Genomic DNA, 23176 nt, shown 5'->3' with positions numbered 1-23176 from the left:
TATTAAACAAACTCTGAATTAAGCTGAAAATGGTTGTACTCCACTTCCTGGAAATCAAAACAAAAAAGCATTTACTGATTTTTTTGTACCCTCCTTGCCCATACAGTAGTCTGTCTGACTTGTTTTCCCATCCCCGTATCTGTCCTACCATCTCTCCTTCTTAAAAAACACTGCTCTGTCATGTGCCCAATCACAAAGGGGCAAACATGAAAGTTTATGATACCTGACACCATACCCAAAACCAAAGTGAGCACTTAGAGTTTGGTAACTTACCTCCCCAACAATAGCTAAAGCGGCTAAAGCTGCCAAAGAGCCCAACATCGCCGCAAGGGTCCTGTGAACAATCTGCAACAAAGGGTAAGAATTGACCACAGACTCCTCTAAATATCTCTTTGCTATCAAAAAGAAGGAGGGAAAAGGATAGAAATTGCTGTAGTCAATTCTTTTCTTGGTTTGTTTGGGCTTTTTTTCTGACCAGAGAATGGTTAATTACCTTGCCTTACTATGGGATGTTATTAAAATCAAACCAACCCAAAAACCAAACAAACAAAAAACCCCTAAAAACCATAAAAAAAAACAAACCAAAACAACAGCAACAACAAGAAAAAACAAACAAAAAAACAGCCAAACAAAAAGAAACCCACAAAAAAACCCAATGCCTGTGCAAACCCTACTAGGAAGTCTCAGCTCTAATCTCCAGGTAGAGAAGGGACTTCAGCACCAGTTTCTTATGTTTGCCAGCAGTTCACCCAAGAAAGAAAGCAATTCATCTTCCCTAACTTAAGGATCAAAAAGCACAGTCCTGTTGGCTTCCCTTCACAGCCCATGGGAAGAAAATGCATGCCTAGGAGGTGCTCCACCTGATTCTTTATAGGTGCTTGTTAAGCAAGAATGCCCTTAAAATGTGTTGTTTTCTCCAAGTGCTCATTTGTAGTTATGTCTGGAAGATCATAGATTGTGTAAAATAAGTCAGTTAAAGTAAGAATGTAATTAATGAAAATCACAGTACAAAAGACCAAATCTAATAAACAGCTTTTACTATTAATGTATTTAAATATTACTCTGGCACAAGTTAGAGTTATTCTTAGAAAGAAATAAGACAGTCTAGAAATATTTCATTTGCTCCCAACTTCATAAGAAGTATTTTGCTGAAAAGAAATAGTAGGATGAGGGCATCTCAAGACCCTTCTGCCTGCTTGTAAAGGAAAAGCAAAATTTGATTTTGTTTTTCCTCCATGAAAATAGATTTTTAACAGAAATGGTAAATAACTACACAATTTACCAAATTCATTATCATGGCTGGGCTTCGTGAACGAAGATTTGGGAAGGGCTCTACCCGCATTTGCTACAAGTACGCTGGTGGCTAAAAAGGCCAATGCGAGATAGACACGCCTGGTTGCAAAAGGCACAGCAGAAAGACTCCTTAGGTGGTATATTCTGCAAGACATGATTCTTTCTGTGTTGTCTTTTCTCCTCAAGAGTGATCCTGCGTGCTTTCTCAAAAGCATCAGCAGTGTTATAGATGGTGTGTCTCCAGACCTCCCAGTTGGAGGCCAGAGTAGACCAGTTATGTTGATCAATATGGCCAAGGCTGAGATGTTGTTTCAGGGAGTCTATGTATCTTCTCTTTGGGGCTCAGGAGCAAAGAAAAAATATGTCTCATTCCCTGTTTTTCTTCAAAATTCACTGAAGAATAACCTACTTATATGATAAAGCAGGAGATTAGACCAAGGGGTTTATGTCCTAATGACCTAAAAGTACATAGCATAGATTTCAGCTCCCCCAGAAAATGTGTGTGATAAATCACAGGTTCATTTTTAATTTCCAGTTTCAGAGGATTACATGTACATACACATATGGCCCTTCTGATTCTGTAAAGGTGGGGAGCATTTGATAATGTTTGACAGTCCTTGTGTCTGACCATCGGGTGCAGCAATTAGACTTTACAGCTCTCTCCAATAAAAGATGCCAAGCAGAGATGTCTATTAGGGACGGGGATCAGCTTCTTACCAGAGTAAAGGAAGTTCAAGTGTAAGTTACTGGGAAATCCTCAGGTTGAAGGTTTTCTCCTCATCTAATCACCACCCACATTAGATAGCTCTTCTGCAGTTCTCAGAAAGATATCATAGGTTTCCTGAGACTTGTTTGGCTATGGATTTTTTGCATGTTTCCACATAAGCATTTTTGCTGTCACTTCTGTATACTTAATTGCATACACTGGGTTGACTGCATTTTCAGTTTCCAAGAGTTTGCTGTCACCTATGGGTGAAGTTTGCTTTAATTTCTGGAGAAAGATGGAGAGGGGGAAACTGTACAAATGGAGCCATCTATCAGTTCCTTCATTCTGTATATCCAAGAAGGATATACAAAAATATATCCTGAAGAATGAACAAAGAATATTAAGGTGCAAAGCTCTGTTACAAAAAAGTTGTTAAATGTACAACTCTTCACTCCAACAACTTAACAAGTGAAAGTTCTGAAGTAACAAAAAGTCTTGAAAGCACACCTATGTAAACTCTAACATGTAAATATTCAAAGTTAAGATTTGGGAAGGTTTAGGAAAGAGTGGATTATTCTCTAACTTTCTTTTCATATAAAATAAACCCCAAACAAATAATATATTTGCAAAGGCATTTTTTAAAGTCTACAAATGGAGAAATTAAGAGATGGGTGTTATAAACTGTCACACTCTTTGAACCACAGTTCCATCTAATACACATTTGGAGGTCATTACATTAGGTAACGTTCCATTATTATTCTTTTGGAAAACAGTGCAGATCTGATCCAAACCCTTTAGAAGCTTGGCAGGAGGATGAGTATCTTTTCAGGTTGAATCTCAAAGTGTATCCATAAACAACAGCTCAGGTAGAGAATTGAAAGAACTCAGAAATAAATTAACACAAGAGATTTAATGGCAGAAAAGATGAGAGATTTAGTGGACTTCTGAATCTAAAGATATTTTAAAGATTAAGCAAGAAATCATCTGTACTCATCTGATCCTTCTGATGCCTGAGAAAGTGCATACCCTCGTGCATTCTTTTAAAAAACAAGCAATGAGCATTGAGATGAGAAAGAACAGACAAGAAACATACACAGCTTTTGGTATATCAGTTTGCATGTTAGAGCTCCTCACCTCCCAGTCCAACTGCAAACCTTATAGATATGTATAAATATGATATATATGTTAATACAGACTATTAGATAATAGATCATATTAAAATATTAATATATAGTATATAAATATAATACCTATAAATATATATACAAAGAGTTCATACTTTTTGTAGAAAGAGTATCTTCACCATGAACATCATTTCTTTCTGAAGAATGCCTAGCAGTGCTCATTTACTGCAACAGCAAAGGACAGTGCCTGCCTTTTACAAAGGGACAGTTCTTCCAATACAAACTGTTACTGTAAACAATGCAGCCCAGATTTCACTCTTTACAATGCACAACTCAGTTGTAGAGCTCACTGATACAGGACATTACTAGGCTAAGAGATGAAGAAATTGCAAAAATAGGAATGAATATTTACAGAATTTTATATAAGTAATGAAAATACCCAAAGCTGCAACAATTATGGTTCTTAAAAGCAGCATCAACAGTGTAGGTGTGTTGATAGCAACATCCTATGGTCAATGCTACAGCGTCAATTCAGAATAAGTGAAGAATAGGAAAAACTTCTACAGTGATTTTGTTTCATAATTTTCTGTAGAAATTTGTCTCATGATTGCCTGCTGTGTGATAAACACAATCTGCTGAATGCTCGTTATGTATAACAGTTTCCATACTATTAGTTCAGGAGTGTATTTTAAAGTAATAAATTAAAGTAACCCAAATAATTTATTCCACAAGTTCTTGTACTCAATATTAATTAAAAATATATAATTCCAGAGATATAATGCAGTTTGGATTTAGACAACCTAGGCTTTGCTCAGATTTAAATTTCTTTATCTATCTGAAACTGCTCTGGAATCTTTACACTGAATACATCAAATCATTTGGTAGACTACAAAAGCATCATTATAAAAATGATTCAAAGTTCCAAACACTAAATCGTGTATAGTGCTCCAGGAGGTAAAAGGAAATTATTTAGAAGCCAATTGATGGTGACCTGTATGCCATTTCAGAGCATACATTTCCCAGCTGAAATCCAGGGCAGGCATATTTCCAAAATATGCTTCTGAAGATATTTGATAAATTTTCTTTCCACAAGTCCTTCATTATAAGTGATAAACAGTAGATGAAAGATGACTGCCAGTAATTTTGATATAAAGTTTCAAATGCAGCCTCAATTCATTTCTTATCCATTTTTTCTCCAGAGAAACCTGTTGCATTAAACTACTTATTTTACTGATAAATTAATTTACACTTGATAGAGTGGCAGCACTGCTGCGTTTCAACAAAGATGCAGTTATTACCAAGCCTATATCCACACAGAGGTTTTATGCAATTTTCACCTACCTCCAGAGTAACTCAGATCTTCATTATAAAATCAACTGCCAAATCCCTCTTAGACTTTATAAAGTCTCTAGTTCAATTCTTTATTCTCAGGGGAAGAGGAGGGAGAGAAGGGGAGTAAGATTTGCTCTAGGATATCTTTTTTCCTGACTTAATGTTTTGTATCTCTTCCTTTTTATGTTTTAATAACGGTTTGTTTGGTTAAAAAAGATATCCTCAGCAGTGGAAGATTTTTTTCAGACAGTTTGTTTTTCCTATAGATAATCAAGACAGCATTAGCCTGAATGCCTCTGAAAATGTGTTCCTCAGTCAGATCCCTTGATGGTGTTTATCTTATAATTTGCTATCACGTACCTTATAAATTTTGGTAGTCTACTTTACCTTCGAGCTATTTTAGCAGGATACAGATGAAACTTTAGTCTTTCATGTGTACACATATTTGATTCACTCATGAGTGGATCAAAAAATCCCATAGTTTGGAAAATTAACGCCAAAGACTAAAACTAGCATCAGAAGTTGAAATCAGAACTGAAAATCACAGAAAAACAATGGTAATTCAGCTAACTAATTTAGGTAATTTTTCCTAACTGTCAAGCAACATAACTGAAAATTTGGACTTATGTTAGAAAACAAGTATTAAAAAAAGCCTTGCAGTACTTTGAACTCTGTCCTGCTGTAGATGGACTTCAAAGCTGAATGGTATCAAATTCTCAATCCACAGAAATTTGCTTTATTTCTGGTAAATTGCACAATTTAGATAGAACATAGAGCAACAGATTAGAAATACAGGATATAGTCAGATACACATGAGGTCAGAGCAGCAGCAAAGGTCTGTGGTCCCAGATATATTTAGTTGACTTTCTACATGCCACCTACAGTAAAGAGACTGACCAGTACCAGTTTGTGAAAGCAGAGCAACATACCTCCTGTATCCCCCTTGCAGGGGATGTGTCTTAACAGTAAGTGCTAAATGAATGATAGCATGAAATTAATTGTCTTAGAATTACTTAGTTAAGCAGTAGCATTTGTAGGGATTTTAATGAGGCAAAAGGGACCTGCTTGACATAGTTTAGAGAGTACGACTTATGCTGATGCAGTATTCAGGGATGGGCTAAAGCAGATATTAAAGCAAACATGTAGGGTACAGCTGCTGATAGATGATCACAAAAATCAGTGACAGCAAGAACAGCTATTTTTAGCTTCGTCTGCAGATTAGGACTATCCATATGTATTCTATACATGCAGACATACGAATTCTATAATAAGACCACATTTGGTTAAATATTTAGAAAATCTTGTTATTAATCTCACTTTTGTAAGTCAAAATACATCAAAAACACATCACTGTACATAATTATGCCTTGCTTGGAAAAAAATAAAATCCTGACCAAAAGCTTACTCATTTTTACAAGAAATCAATGGTGGTTCAGTATAATAGTACTACCATACACATGAAATATGTGACCAAGACCAGTTTAGAGCAGACTGGAGAAATCTGTGGATTTAGAAACATTAGCTGCGTATTTTAGTACTAACATGCATTCTTATTAATTGCACAATAAATGGCTGATGTCTGTAACTACGAAAATAATATTCCTTATACATTCAGTAAGCTCTTTTAAAGACGAATTCCCAACCCCAAAACACTTATTTTTTTAGTGGAAACATTAGATTCTGTAGCAAACTTTGTAACTCCTGAAGAACATCTACACAACCCCAAGGTAAGAAAGTACCCACCTATAGCATTCTGCTATAATACCCATTTCCACTAAGATAGTATTCCAAATCACTTGTTCTGATTCAATGTCAGTGGAGGAAGTCCTTATATAAACAGCCCTGCCTTAAGGAAAGTCATAGAAGGCATCAATCTACCACTTCCTAATGCAATGCTTCACAATGTAGTAGGACACTAGACAAGATTATCTAAAATAGAAAGTTATTAAAAGTAGTACTATATGGTGTCCAAGACAACGCCTGTATTAGTTCACTTTTATCCCTCTCGTACATTAACTGAACTGGTTAAGAAATACAAGGTATATTAGGAGTTTTGTCTAGGAAAGATGGCCCTGAAATTCTATGATTAGGTAACTACATAAATTTTCATCAACTGACATCAATTCTATATATGTGTAAAACACAGTGCATAGAAGAGAGAGAGACAAATTTCAGAAGATCAAATTATTTTCTGTGAAAAAATAATCTGATTACAGAATCATAGAATATGAGTTGGAAGGGGCCTACAAGGATCAATGATTCCAAATCCTGGCACTGCACAAGACCATCCCCAAGAGTCACACTGTGTGCCTGAGATTATTGTCCAAATGTTTCTTGAACTCTATCAGGCTTGGTGCTGTGACCACTTCTCTGCAGAGCCTGTTCCAGTGCCCAACCACCCTCTGGGTGAAGAATCTTTTTCTAATACTTACCCTAAACCTCCCCGGATGCAACTTCAGGCCATTCCCTTGGTTTCAGTCACTGGTCACTGCAGAGAGGAGACCAGTGTTTGCTCCTGCTCTTACCTTTACAAGGAAGTTGTAGACTGGGATGAGGTCTCCCCTCAGTCTCTCTTCTCCAGGCTGAACACAAGTGACCTCAGTCACTCCTCATACGGCTTCCCCTCAAGCCCCTTCACCATCTTTGTTACCCTCCTTTGGACACTATCTAATGGCTTAATATCTTTCTTATATTATGGTGCCCAAAACTGCACAGAGTATTCAAGGTGAGGCCTCACCAGTGCAGAACAAAGCAGGACAATTCCCTCCCTCGACCGGCTGGTGATGCTTTTCCTGATGCCCCCCAGGACATGGTTGGCCCTCCTGGCTGCCAGGGCACTGCTGACTCATATTCAACTTGCCATCGACCAGGACCCCCAGATCCCTTTCCATGGCACTGCTTTCCAGTATCTCATTCCCAGTCTGTACGGACATCCTGGATTGCCCCATCCAAGGTGCAAAATTTGACATTTCCCCTTGTTGAACTTCATATGGTTGGTGATTGCCCAGCCCTCTAATTTGTCAAGGTATCCCTGCGTTTGAGGGAGTCAGCAGCTCCTCCCAGTTTTGTGTCATCTGCAAACTGCCTTGAGTATCCCTTCCAGTCCTGCATCCAAGTCATTTATGAAGATGTTGAAGAGCACAGGGCCTAAGATGGAGCCCTGTGGAACCCCACTAGTGACAGATCACCAGTCTGATGTTATCCCATTCACTATTACCATCCATGAGCCAATTGCTCACCCACCACATGATGTGTTTATCCAGCAGCGTGCTGGACGTTTTGTCCGGAAGGACCCTGTGAGAGACAGTATCGAAAGCGTCACTAAAGTCCAGAAAGATTACATCAGCTGGCTTCCCTTGTTCAACTAGGTGGGTTATCCTGTCATAAAAGGAAATCAGATTTGACAAGCAAATAATTCCTTTCCCTCTTCTATATAGAAAATCTGTAAGTCAATTCTATACTCTTCAAAGGTATTTTCTATTCCACAGCTCTACAAAAAGCATTGAATGAACAAGGTGCACAATTTGCATTTTCAGTGTCTGTGAGCTTTCTTCCTCAGTGATATCACTGCTTGCTCTTTGTAGAGAAAACCAGATGGACTAAAGCTTCATGCTGATATGGAACATTGAATTAACAGGTTCAAAGCAGCCCTTTAACAATGCAGGGACAAATGTATCCTTAGTGTATGAAATGAACAAGACTGTTGAAACCCTTATGTTTTCCTACCTTAGAAACCTGGGGGGAAAACCAAAGCTGGAAAAAAGAGTGTAGAGCTAGGAAGGAAGGAGGGCATTAGTATTTGTACAGATATTGGAGAGAGGATCCAGAAGGGGGTTTAATTCTATATGATGAGGGTTAAAATGGCTGCTTGACTGCTAAATTAAGTCTGGTTTTGAAATAACTCCCCACTTCAGAATATTAAAGTAAAAAGGGATAAAAAGGTTCAGTATCATACCTAGTCAATATTTCTATTGGATTCATACAGAAGAGAGGAGGCTGCCATATCTATACCACTTCAGTCACAAGTGGATGTTTTCCAACCTCTACCTGTTGCAATGGCTCTGATGTAAGAAAAAGACACACACTCCTACTTTAATACTTTAGCTACATAAAACATTTGCTATATGACTTAAGTAAAGAGTTCTGGTCATGAGCCAGTAAGGGACCTAGAAGATGATAAACCAGACTGCTACTGTGGGCTGACATGACCAAAGCCATTGTGTATCAACAGAATGGCCTAGCAATGAGCTCTCAGTCTTGCAGACCCTTTTGCAAGGATCAATCCAGTCCTCCAGCATCTATCTCAGCAGGCTTAGCTGACTCCATTCACTACACTCCATGCTTTGATACCATTCCCAATATACACCCTCATTTTTTGTGTCCTAAAAACATCATTTGTGAGGACTGAAGGACCCTCATCACATTTGCAGTTTCAGGATATTTTTTGAAACTGAAGAGGTTGCCACCATTTGTATTTCCCTAGTTTCCTTGGCATTCTGAAGACTAATGAGATTGTGAGTTTCTAGTAAAGTAATTTCATAGAGCAAATCACCAAACTGTGGGGGAAATATGCTTTATTTTCCCTGAGTGAATCTTTGTCAGTCTCCTTTAGAGAGTAGGATAATATAACCATATAGAACTATATCCATGCACTAAGAACAATGGTATGGCAAACCACAGTACTTGCATTACCTTTACAGGAAACTTTCTGCTCTAGCTAGCATTTCCTCTGGAGAACCTTTCATCCCTGCCATCTCCTCTCTTCTTCACATCACTTTTCTACTCAGAATTTTTTTCCTCTTTAAATCATGCCATAACACCTCCCTTCAAGCCTGCCCCCTACACTTTCATGTTTTTTCATTCACTTTTGGCCTTGCTTTTGCTGAAAAAAGACACCATTTGAGGCCTCAAAAAGAACTGAGTGGTTCTCATTCTTGTTTGTGTGCATTACAAGTATATGTGTGTTCTAACAGCTTGTTAAAATTTTAAGACTTCATGGCTCTCTACCCCTCCGGTTGCCATAGGCAGGGTAGGAGCTGAACAGCAGCATTCAATTAAGCTAATTTAATGTTCTATTGCATCTCTCAAACAGAAAAGAAAGACACCAATCCACAAAATACATAGTATGCAAGGCAGGGAAAAACATTTGTGTTTGTCAGTCTTTCACGAATTGAACAAAATACAGTTCAAAATTAGGTTTAAAAGGCAATTGAAAATAGAAAATGGACATTCGGGAATTAGTTTTTGCATTTACTGTTGAAAATATGATTCCCATTATTTAAAAAAATCACATTCTGTGAAAAGTGGAGCCTGCGTAACAACATCTTTTAAAATAGACAGTCCTACCTAGCCCTTAGAATAGCAAGCAGCACCATCCAGTGGCAATTTTTTCCTATTAAGTTCTTAATTAGGGACAATTTACATACTTCAGAAGTATCATAGCACCCAAAATAAGGCATTTTTCTTTAAAACAGGCATATTTAGAGCACAGCTGGACTTCTACCAAGACAGATCTAACAATTAGACAGGCAATAGTCAGCATAAAGTCAATATTCATATTGGATTAATACAAAATTGTTATTATAACATATCAAGCTGGGATCCAGCTGAGAATTTTGTTTGATATTATACTGCATTTTTGTTTGAATTGAAACTCAACCCTTCCTCATCTTTCAGCATTTTGCTTCCTTTACACTTCCTTTGCTGCAGTTAGGGCAGGTAAAAATGACTAGTTTATCTTACTGATGCTGGTTCTGTCCTTTTGTAGTCTCCTTGGTGGCAGTGGCTCTGCTCTACACAAGCAGTAGAACTCTTGGCACCTCAAAGTTACTGATTCAATGCTCCACATAAGAAACAACTTGTAATGCTCCTGCACAGCTGCTTTAAAGTAACTTTGAGCCTCTCAAAATGCACAGAGGTCACAGCCTCCTCCTAAATTAGAGAAAGGCATTAAGGAATGACAGAAAATCTTGACTGTCTGTACCGCTTAATTGGTAGCTCAGTGACAGGCTGCTCTTTCTGGGACAATATCTAGGGTACCACTTGGTGAGTATTACACTCTGGACAGAGGAATCTGCCCTATGTCTGGATCTCCTTGTTCAATCCAGTCCTCCAGCATCTAACTCACCAGGCTTTGCTGCATCTATCTGCTTGACGTGCCTTGATATCATTCCCAATGCACACCCTCAGTTTATGTCCTAAAAGCATTACTCATGTGGACATCAAGAGTACCCTCATTATAGTGCACCGTTTCAGATAAGGGGGAGGGGAAAGTAGACTTTTGAACGGTAATCATGCTTTAGGGTTATGGGGACTCCAAATTGGATCCAAAACCACTTGCTGCCCAGGACAGACTGCAACTAGACCGCTCCAGAAGCTAGATTTCTATTCAAGATAAGTTTTACTACTGGATTTTATGGTTTAGGTTTCCCTACTCTGGATGTAGGTTCTGTGCAACCCCCCAGAGTTACAGCATTTATGACTTTTGGGCTCTTTTACTCCCTACCATTCCCAGACCGGAGGGCAGATGAGGGGAAACTTTTATTCTTGCCCAGGGACGTATCACTTAGACTTACCAAAGAGAGTAGATGGTTTGTTCCAATAATCACACCCTAATTTTCTGCCAAGTCCTACAACAGTGTTTTAATTCCTCTTCATAATTTTTTCGTCCTAGAACAAACGAAATCAATAGCAGTAGGAATACCTTCTCTCCCACAAGGGTTAGGGAGTGCAGCAACTACTCTTTTCTTTTTTTACACCGTCTTTTTCAATAATGGCTATAGATTTTCTTCTGTTCCTTTGCTACCAATCTTTTGGGAGGATATATGTGGAGGTGGGAACATTCTAATCCACACTCTTCTCAGTCTATATTTAAAGACAGATCAATACAAGAATGGATTGGAACTGAGAAGCCATGCTGAGTAAGCTGATCACTTCTGTGATCAGTCACAGTTTCTGTGACTTTCCTTATCAGGAAAAATCTCCCTTAAGATTAGCCTATTGCTATCACTTAGTATTATACTTCATATAACCAATGAATATTTCTTTCCTTTGCCTATTCCCTCTCTAGAGCATAATTTTCTGATGTTATAGCCTCATTACTGGAAATAGGAAAAACTGGACTGCGTGAGCATAAACTGCAGTAATAACATCTTATTTCATTTGTAAAAGTGTCTCCTGCAAGGAAACAGTGGTTCAACCAGCCCACAATGCTAGAAAAATAGTCAGACTAAACCACATAAAAGTTTTGTTCTCTGAAGCTAATTTCTGCTGGTTAGACACTATTAAAAATCACTCTGCTTTGAGTTAAAGAAATTAGCTTAGGGGATGTTTATTCATAATTTAAGCTAGTTAATAATAGAAAAGTAATATGGAGAGAAACTGACATACCCCGTTTCCATTAAAGTAATAAAAATTGTGATTATAAGCCCATACTTCATGTTAGTAAGAATCTAGAGCTTTTAAGGTCAGGTCTTGCACTTTTAAATATTTGTGTTTTAAGAAGAAATACAGACATGTAAATGTTATTCAAGATGACAGATCATTAAAATGCTATTTAAAAAATCCTGTAAGATCTTTTTTAGGAATACTTACAAGACAGGATATGAAGCTAAATAATAACACCTATGATAAAAAGACAGACCTATGGAGACTGTCACAGAATTTCTGATACTTGCTTGTATCACTTTTCTGCTCTTTGCTATGCTGTTACTATCTCATATTTTTTTCTTATTTTTTTAATAATTTAATGTAATAAATTTCATTCTGCCTTTTTTCCTGATTAAATGAAATGTTTTATAAAATAGCTTTTAAAAGGCCATTACTTTCATATTTGCTTCTGCTAGTTCATTTAAGTAGCATAAACAGCTAACACTCCATTCTAACACACAACACAAAACAAATACATTATTAAAGGAAAATATTGGACAAGAGCACACATTCATTCATTTCAATTAATGAATTAATGAGCTATAACTGATGTCTAACAGTCCTCCTTACATATTTCAAATTAATGAAGCCTCAACATAGCTGTGAATAAGCAGTTAATGATTACTAATAAGAGCTTTAGCAATTCAAGGAACTTTTCTGAATACCAGTAACACTTTAACATTTTAACAGATATTTTAAGATAGAGGTAGACAGATAGATCTCTTTTTAGTGTAACCAATGTATTATACAATTCTCTGTGTAGGCAATACAGGGGAAAATGGGACACATCAAAGATATCTAACTGTATTTATCTAATATCTAACAATAGATTTTACCTTCACTACTTTTCCTTGACCATGCTGTATGACCAGAAACAACCATACACCACTGCTTATTGAGTCTGAATGAATAGTCACTTTAGTTATACACAAAGAAAAATGCTTTTCTGGAAAAAAGAACAGAAATCAAAGAAGGCAAAAGATAAAATACACTTTTAGCTGAAAGAACAAAGATATTTGGAGCAGAAAAGTAAAAAAAGTATAAAAATTAAATTTTCTAAATTTTTCTTTGTTTGATTTTTTCAAGTTCTCAATCAAAAGAGGCTACACATTTTGAGGATCAACACTAGAAAAAACCTATCTGAAAATACATTGTGAACTAATTTAGTAGAGCAATATCATGGTAGAACTCAGTACATCAGCACTTTACCTCAGATGTCCCTGTGGACCAACATGAAAACATACTTATAGCCCCCCTAACCTGTGCTCCTCAAGTCAGACAGTAGAGCTGAGATCAAAAAAGGTAAACCTCTCTCTCTCTCTCTTTCTCTCTCTTTCTTTCTCTCTATTTCTTCCACTTTCTTCCTTTCTCTCTTTCTAACATGCACCCGTTTGAAATTCTTGCATAGTGGATGCTTTCAAGAACAACATTAAATACATTGTTGTATTCATCAAGCCTATAAAATAGTAGAGATTAGATTTAGGCAAAAACACCACAAAAATCAGAATGTTTTTCTCCTTTGAGAGAAGGGAAGGGATTAGAAGACTGAAATGCAAAGAGAGAACTGATTGATATTTGAAGATAAATCGATTTCAAGAGAATTAATATCTAGTTGCCGAAGGAAAGAACGATTGCATAAGAGGAAAAAAAAAGAAAAAAGGCCTCAGATTTCAAACAGAAAATGTAACTAAGATATGATCATCTAAAGAGAATTAAAAGCAATATGCAAAAATTTCAAGAGGTAGAGTAGTAGAATTGCAAAGTAAGGAGTTATTCATGTTTGTGGTAAGCATGAAAATAAAAATCATTAGAAATTAAGGAGGAAAAGAGGCATCTTCTTTTACCGGACACATATTTGTATTTTATGAATTTTTGTATTTTACATGTATATATTTTATGTAATCAGTTTCAAAGAAACAATACTTTAAATAAATGCCTGAAGAAATTAAATTCAACAGTTTAGGATGTTTTCTGAAGAACAGCACTTTCTGAAACTTCTTCACTAACAAAGAATGATGCTGGATATAGAAATTTCATGCTATCATAGAGACAAACAGCTGCTTCAAAGCAGAATTTACCCTGTGTCTTTACAGTGGTAAAAGTTTGGAGATGACTGTTTACAATAAATGCACTTCACTTTCCAACTGGAACCTCTTACTTCAGCTTCTCCCATCATCTGTATCTGCAGGATGCAGAAGCTCTTGCAGCCTGTTCTGCACAGTCCTTGGTGACTAAGGTAGCAAAGACTACAGGAAGAAGGGGAAGAAAGGATTAAAAGATAAGGACAGTGTGGTTGAGCAGCTTGTGGGCACAAGATCTATGATTCATGTTTGGGGAAAAGGGTTGTGCTGAAGGAACAGAAGGTATACCTTTGTGTGGCTCTCATGATTTGAAAAGATAAAATGCTTCATCTTTCTTCATCTTTAAAGAAAGTATGTGAACATACAGCTCTAAAACTGGTTTGGCTGTCAACACTGTCTGAATTTGAAGCTATATTGCAAATAATAATTAATAAAATACAGGAAACTAATAAAGACTGATAAAAGATTGGGAGCAGCAACACTGAAAATGAAAATCCATTAAAAATTGCTCCCACAGTAACACCCATTGATTTCTGTAACAGTGATAATAGCTAATGGGATAGAGAGTGAAATGTGTTGAGAAAGCAGGACTCCAGTCACCGAAGTCATAAATACTGAATATAAGGAAAGCGACTATTACATATTCTAACAATATTAACATCCATTGCTTGCAAGAAATCCACGAGGGAACCATATAACACTCCGGTTTTGTTTCTGTAATAGTTATTTCCAGCTTAAAAACTTACAGTTTAAAACTTACTCTGGTTGTAGCATTTGTCATTCCTACAGATGTTATGGAGAAAATAGCTAACATCATGACAAAATACACGACTTTTCACACCTTAAATTTCAAAGAAGTTTACTTCTAAGTATTCATTTCTATCTTTGAATTTGCAGAAATAATTTTTCTGCCCACAACAGAAATCTTTCCTTGATATTTTCACAGAAACAATAAGTTAACAAGCTGTTTTAAAGCTTTTTCTTAAAAACAACAGGAAAACGAATGCTTTCCCTATATCTGCTTTTCAGTTTCAAGCCTTTATTTCCTTTTCCCCATGCATTGTTCCAAAGCAGCTTTCCAGGAAGCAAACACAAAACCGCCCTTTACATACATTTAAAACCTGATGCTTTTGCAATTGCTAAAGGGTTGCACAGTTGGGGTTTTTTGGAATATAAAAGCTGCATTTAAAAGTATTAAGATTACTTTGATGCTGTGCTGCATGTCTACATATCTTTACAGTAAAATCTAGTCCAGTCCCACTCCACACTTAATATTATATCTCATTCCTCATTTATAAGGTACATAGAGGCATTTTTCAGTCCATAAAGAAATCACCATTGCTGAACAACATAATCTAAATGTCTGAAGCATCTGTAGTGTTGTGTGCATCCATTATTGATATTTGATTAGGTGGTGTTCAACTATCTTAACATTTTAATGGGTAACAAGATGAAAAACTTAAAAATATGCAAGACATGTAGAAGAAAAATGAGCGTGTGGACATATTTACTATGGAGCACCTTGTAGACTTGATTTGATTCATTTCTTTGTTTCATACTAATGTAAATCGGATATGATTCAACTCAGAGAATTCATTGACAGTGTGAATGCTCATATGAATTAAAAACAAATTTTTAAAAAACTTTCCTCCCCATCTGCTATTTTTTTAAGTTAACCAGACAGTAAGTGTTTTCAGTTCAAATAAACCAGTTGGACTTCTGTGTGATTTCTGACTTTTTTTCCATTCTTATTGTGATACAATGCATTTTCATTGGATTTGGTACCTCAAGGTTTTGGAATGACGTTGCAATGTATGTTTAAAGTTCCCTGTCCCTTGACTTCATCTTAACTCAGACTTCATTTTTCTTCAAATAATACAGTGAAAGAATGCCTAAATGTTATTTAATAAAAAGTGTGTTCATTTTAACCTTTTAAAATTACACTAAATTCATAGCTTGAGGTACCTTAGAGAAGGTAAATAACCAAAGGGTTTTTTTCTTTTACCTTACCTTAAAAAATAATTAACTTTAAAACAAATTTTTCACACCTTTTACAAGATAATACAGACGTATTATCACTCTAATGGCCAAACTATAATTCTCTTGAAATGTTAAAAAACTTCTAGAACCTAATACAAAAATGTACAAGATCATTGTAACTTGCCAAAATCAGTTACAATTCAGAACAATTTCCTCACACATATCTTATTCATGTCATTAGCAATACTGATGGTACATGAAGAAGTAGCATACAGATTTTAAAATCATATCAAAACCTAAGAATGAAACCCTTCCTTGTGATCCATTTACAATGCAGGGGAAAAAATAAGATTGGCTTACTTCAAATATGATCAGCACGTAGACACCTACTAAGATGACGGATGCAACTGTTACTTGTGCCTCTATATTTGCGTGAAGGTATTGATGCTTCATGGAGAGAGGAACGCTTCCAGGCTCCTGTAGGAAAGCTTGAATGTTTACAAAGATGGTGCCTCTGGTGAAAGGAAAAAAAGTTTTGCTTATTCCTGGAATGAAATACCATTATGCTTTTTTTGTGCATTAATTTTATCTTGAGTGCCTGTAAATATATATGTTATATCTTCACAATTGCAAGCAACTCCTCAAACATTTTCACTCTATCCCTCTAAATAGTTTGGAAAGTAACTTATGTACAAACCAGCCTTGTAAATCCTTTTAAAAAGAAGCAAGAAGTCATCCTTTCCCACCCCTCTGAATCAGGCAGCGATAGACTATTTTTAAAACATTTTCTATTCCTTCATAATCAAGTCTATGTAAACTACTGCTTCAATGGATCATTTTTCAGTCTCTTAGCCAACCTGTTTGGTATCTGAAAGGTTCTAGTTGTGATGATTTGCTGATTTCTTCTTGAACTTAAGGGTAGAGACCAGTTGTATACCACCTGCAAGAGAGTCACATTTGGCAATATTAACAGAAGTCAGTGATAATGATATGCCTCTGATCTAAGGTTTTATTCCTCCTTTTCTCTCTCCTGACTATTTAGGAGAATTTTTTATGGGTCAGGCATAACACATATCAGTCTAAATTAATTCCCCCTGACTAGGTATGTTACAGATGTTGAGATTGGAGCAAACTCATCCTCATACCTTCACTCAATCAATGAAATGACAGACACCTCTTGGAGGTCCTCCAGAGGAGGGATGCCAAATCACACATTGCATTGACTACAAGGAGCATCTAGGGCAGACAGGGTCAATGACTACAACATAGCTCACTTCTAAAACTGACTGGGAGGAAAACTAACATCCATGAGGCAGAGGCAATGAAAAGTACCAAAGCAACATCATGAACCCAAGACATCACAAAGAGGACTTAGTAGAAATTCAGTGAAGAAAATGATCCTTTAGTCATGGATCACCACTGGTGTGCCAGCAGAGGTGGGCTGCTGCAGCCAGCTGTGCTCTGGCTGCCCCACAGCAGCTCAAAGGCTGCTTGGGGATCACTGCCAGCAGCACAGGTTGCAGCAACCTCCTCATCACAGGGCTGGGTGGTTTAAGAGGGTAATTGCTGTTGTGGTATTGTTCCCCACACTGAGGTAGTGGGATTAGTCTTTTGATGTAGACTGTGAGATGGAGTGTAAGTGGGAATACTGATGGCATTGTTCAGCTGTGCTGGTCCTGGTGGAGGCAGGTCAGCCTGTAGTATACAGAATGAGAGGCAGTTGTTTTTATGTCAGTGCTATTTATTAAATGATGAGGCTTATCTTTATTTTTCAGTGATATCCAATGACAGGCTGTAAAAAATCCTCTTTTACCAAATTGTCTGGGAAGAGCAGAAGGAACTTGTTACAAACAACATCAACAATGAGAAAGCCTTAAGAGAAACGAAGCCAATAAATGTGACACATTTGAGAAAATAATTTGCAATGAAATGTGAAAATGTATTTCACTGAGCACAAAAAGGCACTTTGCAATCATTTTTGCCTTCAAAGACAACTTTTTAAATATTGGCAGTTTTAAATACATGAATTTCCATGCTCTGTGTCAGCCAAGAGGCATAAGTTTTGTGAAATTTTAATATAGAAAGCCAGGGGAAGTCTTATAAAGGCAAAAGAAAATGTAACTTTACTCTTACTACAATAAGTTTTCTAATGCTGAAGTTGATACACTTCGCAGCAGGAAAAAGCACAACCACTTAATTCACACAGTGGTGATGGAAATATAACTGATAAAACACACCTCAGAAAAAGTGAAAGAAAATTTAGACACCATCACCTGCTGTTGGCGTCTCCTCCTTGATCCTGTGTCTTCATTCTGGCTGATTTGTACTATGATGTATTCTTCTGTTTGCTCATCAACCACATGTGCTCCAAATGGGCCTCCTATGTCTAATTTCAACAGAGCAGAATCACGAAAGTCAGTCAGATTCATAGCTGTTAATAAAGTTAAGGTGTAACATTTCCAGTAAAGATGAGTATAGGCTGTACAAACTCTAGGAAAAAAAATAGATTGGTCAATTTATATTGAAAAACACATTCTTCAGCTGAAATGCTTCAGAAACTGTGAAAAGAACAGAATAAATGTCTACTTCTTCACCAAGCAGTACTGTTTTGACCAAGTTTCTTAAGAAAACAGGAGTTGCAAGTTCAAAACAAATACACCTCTCTGGTGACTTTTGGGATCATCAGTCCTTTCAGAAGCTATTGCAGATATAGCAAAGCTTCAAAATAGCATATGGAACTACACAGGGAGACAGAGAAGTACGGCTCTTTAAGCGCTTGTACTAGTTGAAAGGCTGCACCGTTAGCTCAGCAATTTAACATCACAGAATTTGTACCGGTGAAAACACTGTAGAAATTGTAGAAACTCCAATCACAGGGAAAACTAAATCAATATCCTATTAGTGCCAGAGGATTTGTTTCTTAGGCAAAGTTTTGCTCACAATGTTTCAAACATCTGAAAGATGTGTTTTCAAGCTCCTCTTAATTGTTCTCACAGACTCCTTCACCTCCAGCTCCCTCATCTACTTTTTCTTTTTTCTCCTCCTTAGATATCTCATATGACATGTGGTCAAATTACATTCCTAGTGTAATATAATTGAGAAATCAGCCAATCATAACCCACAAACCCACTGAAAATTCTCATTCTATTAGTCCCAAAGCATCTAGGACTATTTAAACCTAGTATTGTAATAGTCCACTCCTGGCATGGTTGAAAAAGAAGCATCCCTGTGGGTTGGAGAAGGCAGGGGTTGGGGGGAGGAAAGTCAGAGCTTTTAAACAGTTCACAGTTTATTTGTTACTATACTAGAGCAATACTGTAATTGTTTTGTGCCCATCTGTGACAGACAGAAAGTTAAGGCATCACACAAAACAAAAAAACCCCAAACAAACGAACAAACAAAACCCCCTTGATTTTACACGTATATGTTCTGTTTAAATCATAAATCTTAATCACGTGCTTGAGTATTTTAATGGTTTTAAGACCTAACATTTAACTGAGCTTACTACAAAGAGTGAACCTGTAAAAAAAAATTGTATACCTAGCAAAATAATTTTCCCAAAAGATGTGTTGCCCACAGAACTCAGAGACTTTAACAAGAGAAGAAAAAACACAGCATAGTTAGAGGGACCCAGAGCAGTGCCCTGCCCTGCCTCTAGTGAGCCTCATTAAGACCATCCATTTTAGATCACTGTCTAATGGATAAAGCTTTGTGACATTATGCAGAGGTCCTTCTGGATCTAGTAAAGGGTAATCTCTCACAGTAATCTAAAAAAGACCCTAGCAGATCTAGTGGCAGGTGGGCAGCCAATGCATTCAAAGTAATATAAATGTCACCCTGCTTAGCAAGGCAAGCAGAGTAATCACCACCAGTGACACCCACATGCCATTCATTAAAAAAATTAACCTCCCACACATCTATTTGCTTAAAGAAATCACAAAAGAAAGGATAAAAAGATAACCTCACATGCAACAAAACAGGAGATCAAGTCCAATTGGAAGAATTTACACACATAGCCCTTAGCAAACATAAACAGAAATTACAACAGTTCTCTTTTGTTTCTGAAAGTTTTAAGTGCCATTTGGTATTACAGTCTTTCTGTCCTGATTGATACATAATAATAGTATCAACTGGAGCTATATCTATACCTTTAACTAGAGATGTTAATTATAACTTCTAAAAGATCTGCTGACCTGAAGTCATTAACCCAACGGTTTGGGACAACTTTTGACAGTCTGCCTTTTACTAGGAGTGCAGCAATTTATGTCTTGAAAAGCTTCAGGTGCACATAATTATGGCAGCTTCCTTTTAAGAAATACTTCTAAAATAAATCCTGTAATTACCTAGATGACACATTCAGGAGCTATTAGAAAGGATGCTTAAAATTAAAGGGGGGGAAATTAAACCTTATTTTCAAGAAGAGTGGCTTCTTCCTTCTTTTCCTCTAAAGATAAGGATACTTTTTCCATTCCATTCTGTGCACTTATAAAACCATCAGAATGATCTATAGCAAAAAAAAAAGGTTCTCCTTTGATTGCGTGACAGAACATCATTCACCAGTTTGCACTGAGGGTCTGAAATCCCATCAGAATTATCTTTTTCCAAACAATATTTAGAGATGCTGTCATAATTCCATTGTTAGACTGCAGGAGATAGCAGCCTTTATGAAAGGTGGAATCAAAATAAACCAGAAGAAAACTTCAGACATGCTTATATGAATCCAAATGCAAATTTTTTTTAGCAAGATGATCTTCAGAATGTTTTTGTTCTGCTTTACTTCGGTTTTATATTTCCCTTAAATTGCCAGAACGTGATTTTCTCTAAATTTTAATCATTTAAATATCTTTTTATTTTTAATATCTCCTTTTATTCTGCAGCTTAAGCATGTTTTCTCTCTTCTGAACTTTTTCTTTGTAATGTGGCCTCCAGTGTGTTCCTTTAAAGAAAAAAATCCCCCTGACATGATTTACAGCCAGAGTTCTTCTTTTTTTATTTCACTTCCACTAAACTGCCTCATTTTGATGTAGTTCTATTCTTGAAACTACATTACTGCTGTGAGTTAGCCTGTTAAGGGATTTGGGTTTGTGTTTGCTTTGTGAAGCATTACACAGTGGCTGTCTTTGTTTACACCTGGCACCAAACTGGGTCCGCTACTCACCACCAAACCAAGAACCATTTTTTTTCTGATCTTGGTGTTCTGACTAGTTGGTCTTAGAAGGTATGGAAGAGCGTGTGAGATTCAACTCATAGTACTTCATTTTTATGTGGCTCGTGTAGACAACATGATAGAATGGGATGCAGTATCTAAACATTTAAATTGGTATTCATTCACCATAGTTTACCATATGTACTGTAGACATCTGCATCTGAGTTTGTTACTTCCTTAAAAACAGTGAAAAGAGCGTGTTTTTAAGATGGAATTCATTGCTTCATTTAGACTACTAGGCAAAGATGAGAGGAACTGCTCACGAGAAACGTCAGTTCTCTCTATTAACTATAAAGAGAGCCTACGATGACTAATTCAGGTGTAGCTGAGATGAGTCACTCCACAAAATATCTAGTTCCTGTTCTACCCTTCATCATGTAATTAATTCAATGTACAGAGGCAGCCAAAAAGCCACGTTTGACGGAGATTCTCTCTTATATTTGTATGCACATGGCTGACTTTAGGCTTTCTTTAACATCTACTTGTATATCCTCTTCTGCCTACTGTAAAATGTACCTTGAGAATGCTATATGTATGGATTATTTTTCACCAAGTTTCTGAGGTAGTTATATATTATTTGTTCTGATTTATGACCAGGTCACTTATGCTAGCTTCTCTAGGATATTACCATTTCAAAGACCTTTTCCCTGGGTCTTAGCATCCATTTTTGCATAATGTCCTTAACTGTGTTTTTTTCTGCATTAGTATTTGTAGTCGTCTCTTTTGATTTCCTATTCCTGTTTGTAGCTTATGAGGTTGTTTCTACATCATTGCCTCATGGTATAACAAGCTTAGCCACTTGTAACCCAAGTAACCACTCTGTCCCTACTGGTTTCCCCACTGGAAGAGTGCTGTATAACTTTTCTCCCCCCCTTTTTGGAGTTTTAGCAATCCAGTTCAATTTTTGTCTATGTTGGATCCATCCTATCTCTCTGTACTCCATCAGTTTTAGAAGTTCTGTGAGTCCCTAACAGACTCTTTTCTATAGCATTTTGTCAATTGTGCCTTGAGGTTCTGCTTCTTTGCCTGCCTCTGCACGTGGTTCTGGTCTTCATCCATCTATTTAACAGCTTGAACATTGCCTGCAGCCAAAATGCTTAGTACATTTCTAACATCAACAAATAGAATTATTTTTAAATGTTTTCTGTAAGGAAAAATGATGGAGGAGTGCAGTAGAGAACTAGAGTTACAAAATAAAAAATATTCAAAGGGGAAAAAGAATTAGAGAGGTTGTTTCATTCATTAAGTTAATTTATGCTCTGTGGAAGAAAAACCCATTTTTAGGACCTCTAAGGAAGATGAAAAGTTTGCTAAAATCTGACTATATTCTTTGCCTCACAGTCTTTTTTTCTATATATACATCTGGTTCAAGGAGGACAAAAACATTGACGTAAACAGTATATTGATGGGAGTTTACAGTTGAAGTTGTCACTGATCCTACTAAAAGTCCCTTTATTTCCTCCAAAAAGCAACCTCAACTTTTAATTATAAATTGCCCTCAGGCACTAACATTTTCTTCCTCATTTACCCTACTAATTAGCACATTATATAGTGTCATTATTGGCCACAATAAGAATGCTAATAATCAAATCTATTTAAAATGGACTCTCCCCGCTCAAAATCATGGAGCTGACCAGTTAAATAGGAGAACTCGGCATTTCCAAAATTAAACTCTACTGCAGCTTTTCAAAACAAGAAACCTTCCAGCAGTTTGTGAAATATATCTACAGGTGAATCTTCTTTCAACATTAGTGAAATAAAAGTCAAGCAGATTATGGATCAGACTGATTAAACTAAAAGCATAGTGGGAACAAGAAACATAATTGATTACAATTTATTGTAATTTTTGGTTTTTTGTTTGTTTACTAACTGAATGTTCATCCCTCAAAGACTTTTCACATTCAGATCTCTTCACCTGTGATGAATCATTTTTATTTGTGGTTATTCTACTGCTTGTTCTTCTGAACAGTTTCTTGGTCCCAACAGGTGCCATTCAGTAAGACTTGGACAGGGAGCATGGCTGTGG

The 23176-nt window shown here is 36.6% G+C and overlaps 1 protein-coding gene across 1 annotated transcript in view; it reads right to left on the bottom strand.

The window, feature by feature from the left end:
* Positions 1-23176, bottom strand: part of OCA2 (OCA2 melanosomal transmembrane protein) — a 171604-nt gene that overhangs the window by 120409 nt on the left and 28019 nt on the right. The window contains exons 6-9 of the mRNA XM_051806902.1: positions 18218-18375; positions 16802-16884; positions 16305-16458; positions 274-345 (exon numbers count right to left, since the gene is read on the bottom strand). Coding sequence (XP_051662862.1) covers positions 274-345; positions 16305-16458; positions 16802-16884; positions 18218-18375 — 467 coding nt within the window. The remainder of the gene's footprint in view (positions 1-273; positions 346-16304; positions 16459-16801; positions 16885-18217; positions 18376-23176) is intronic.

This window comes from Manacus candei, unplaced genomic scaffold (assembly GCF_025592945.1).
Source record: "Manacus candei isolate 608988 ecotype Guabito, Panama unplaced genomic scaffold, ASM2559294v1 h1tg000069l, whole genome shotgun sequence".
NCBI lineage: Eukaryota > Metazoa > Chordata > Aves > Passeriformes > Pipridae > Manacus > Manacus candei.
The sequence above is the reverse complement of the archived record's forward strand: the minus strand, read 5'-3'. Positions and strand labels throughout refer to the sequence as shown.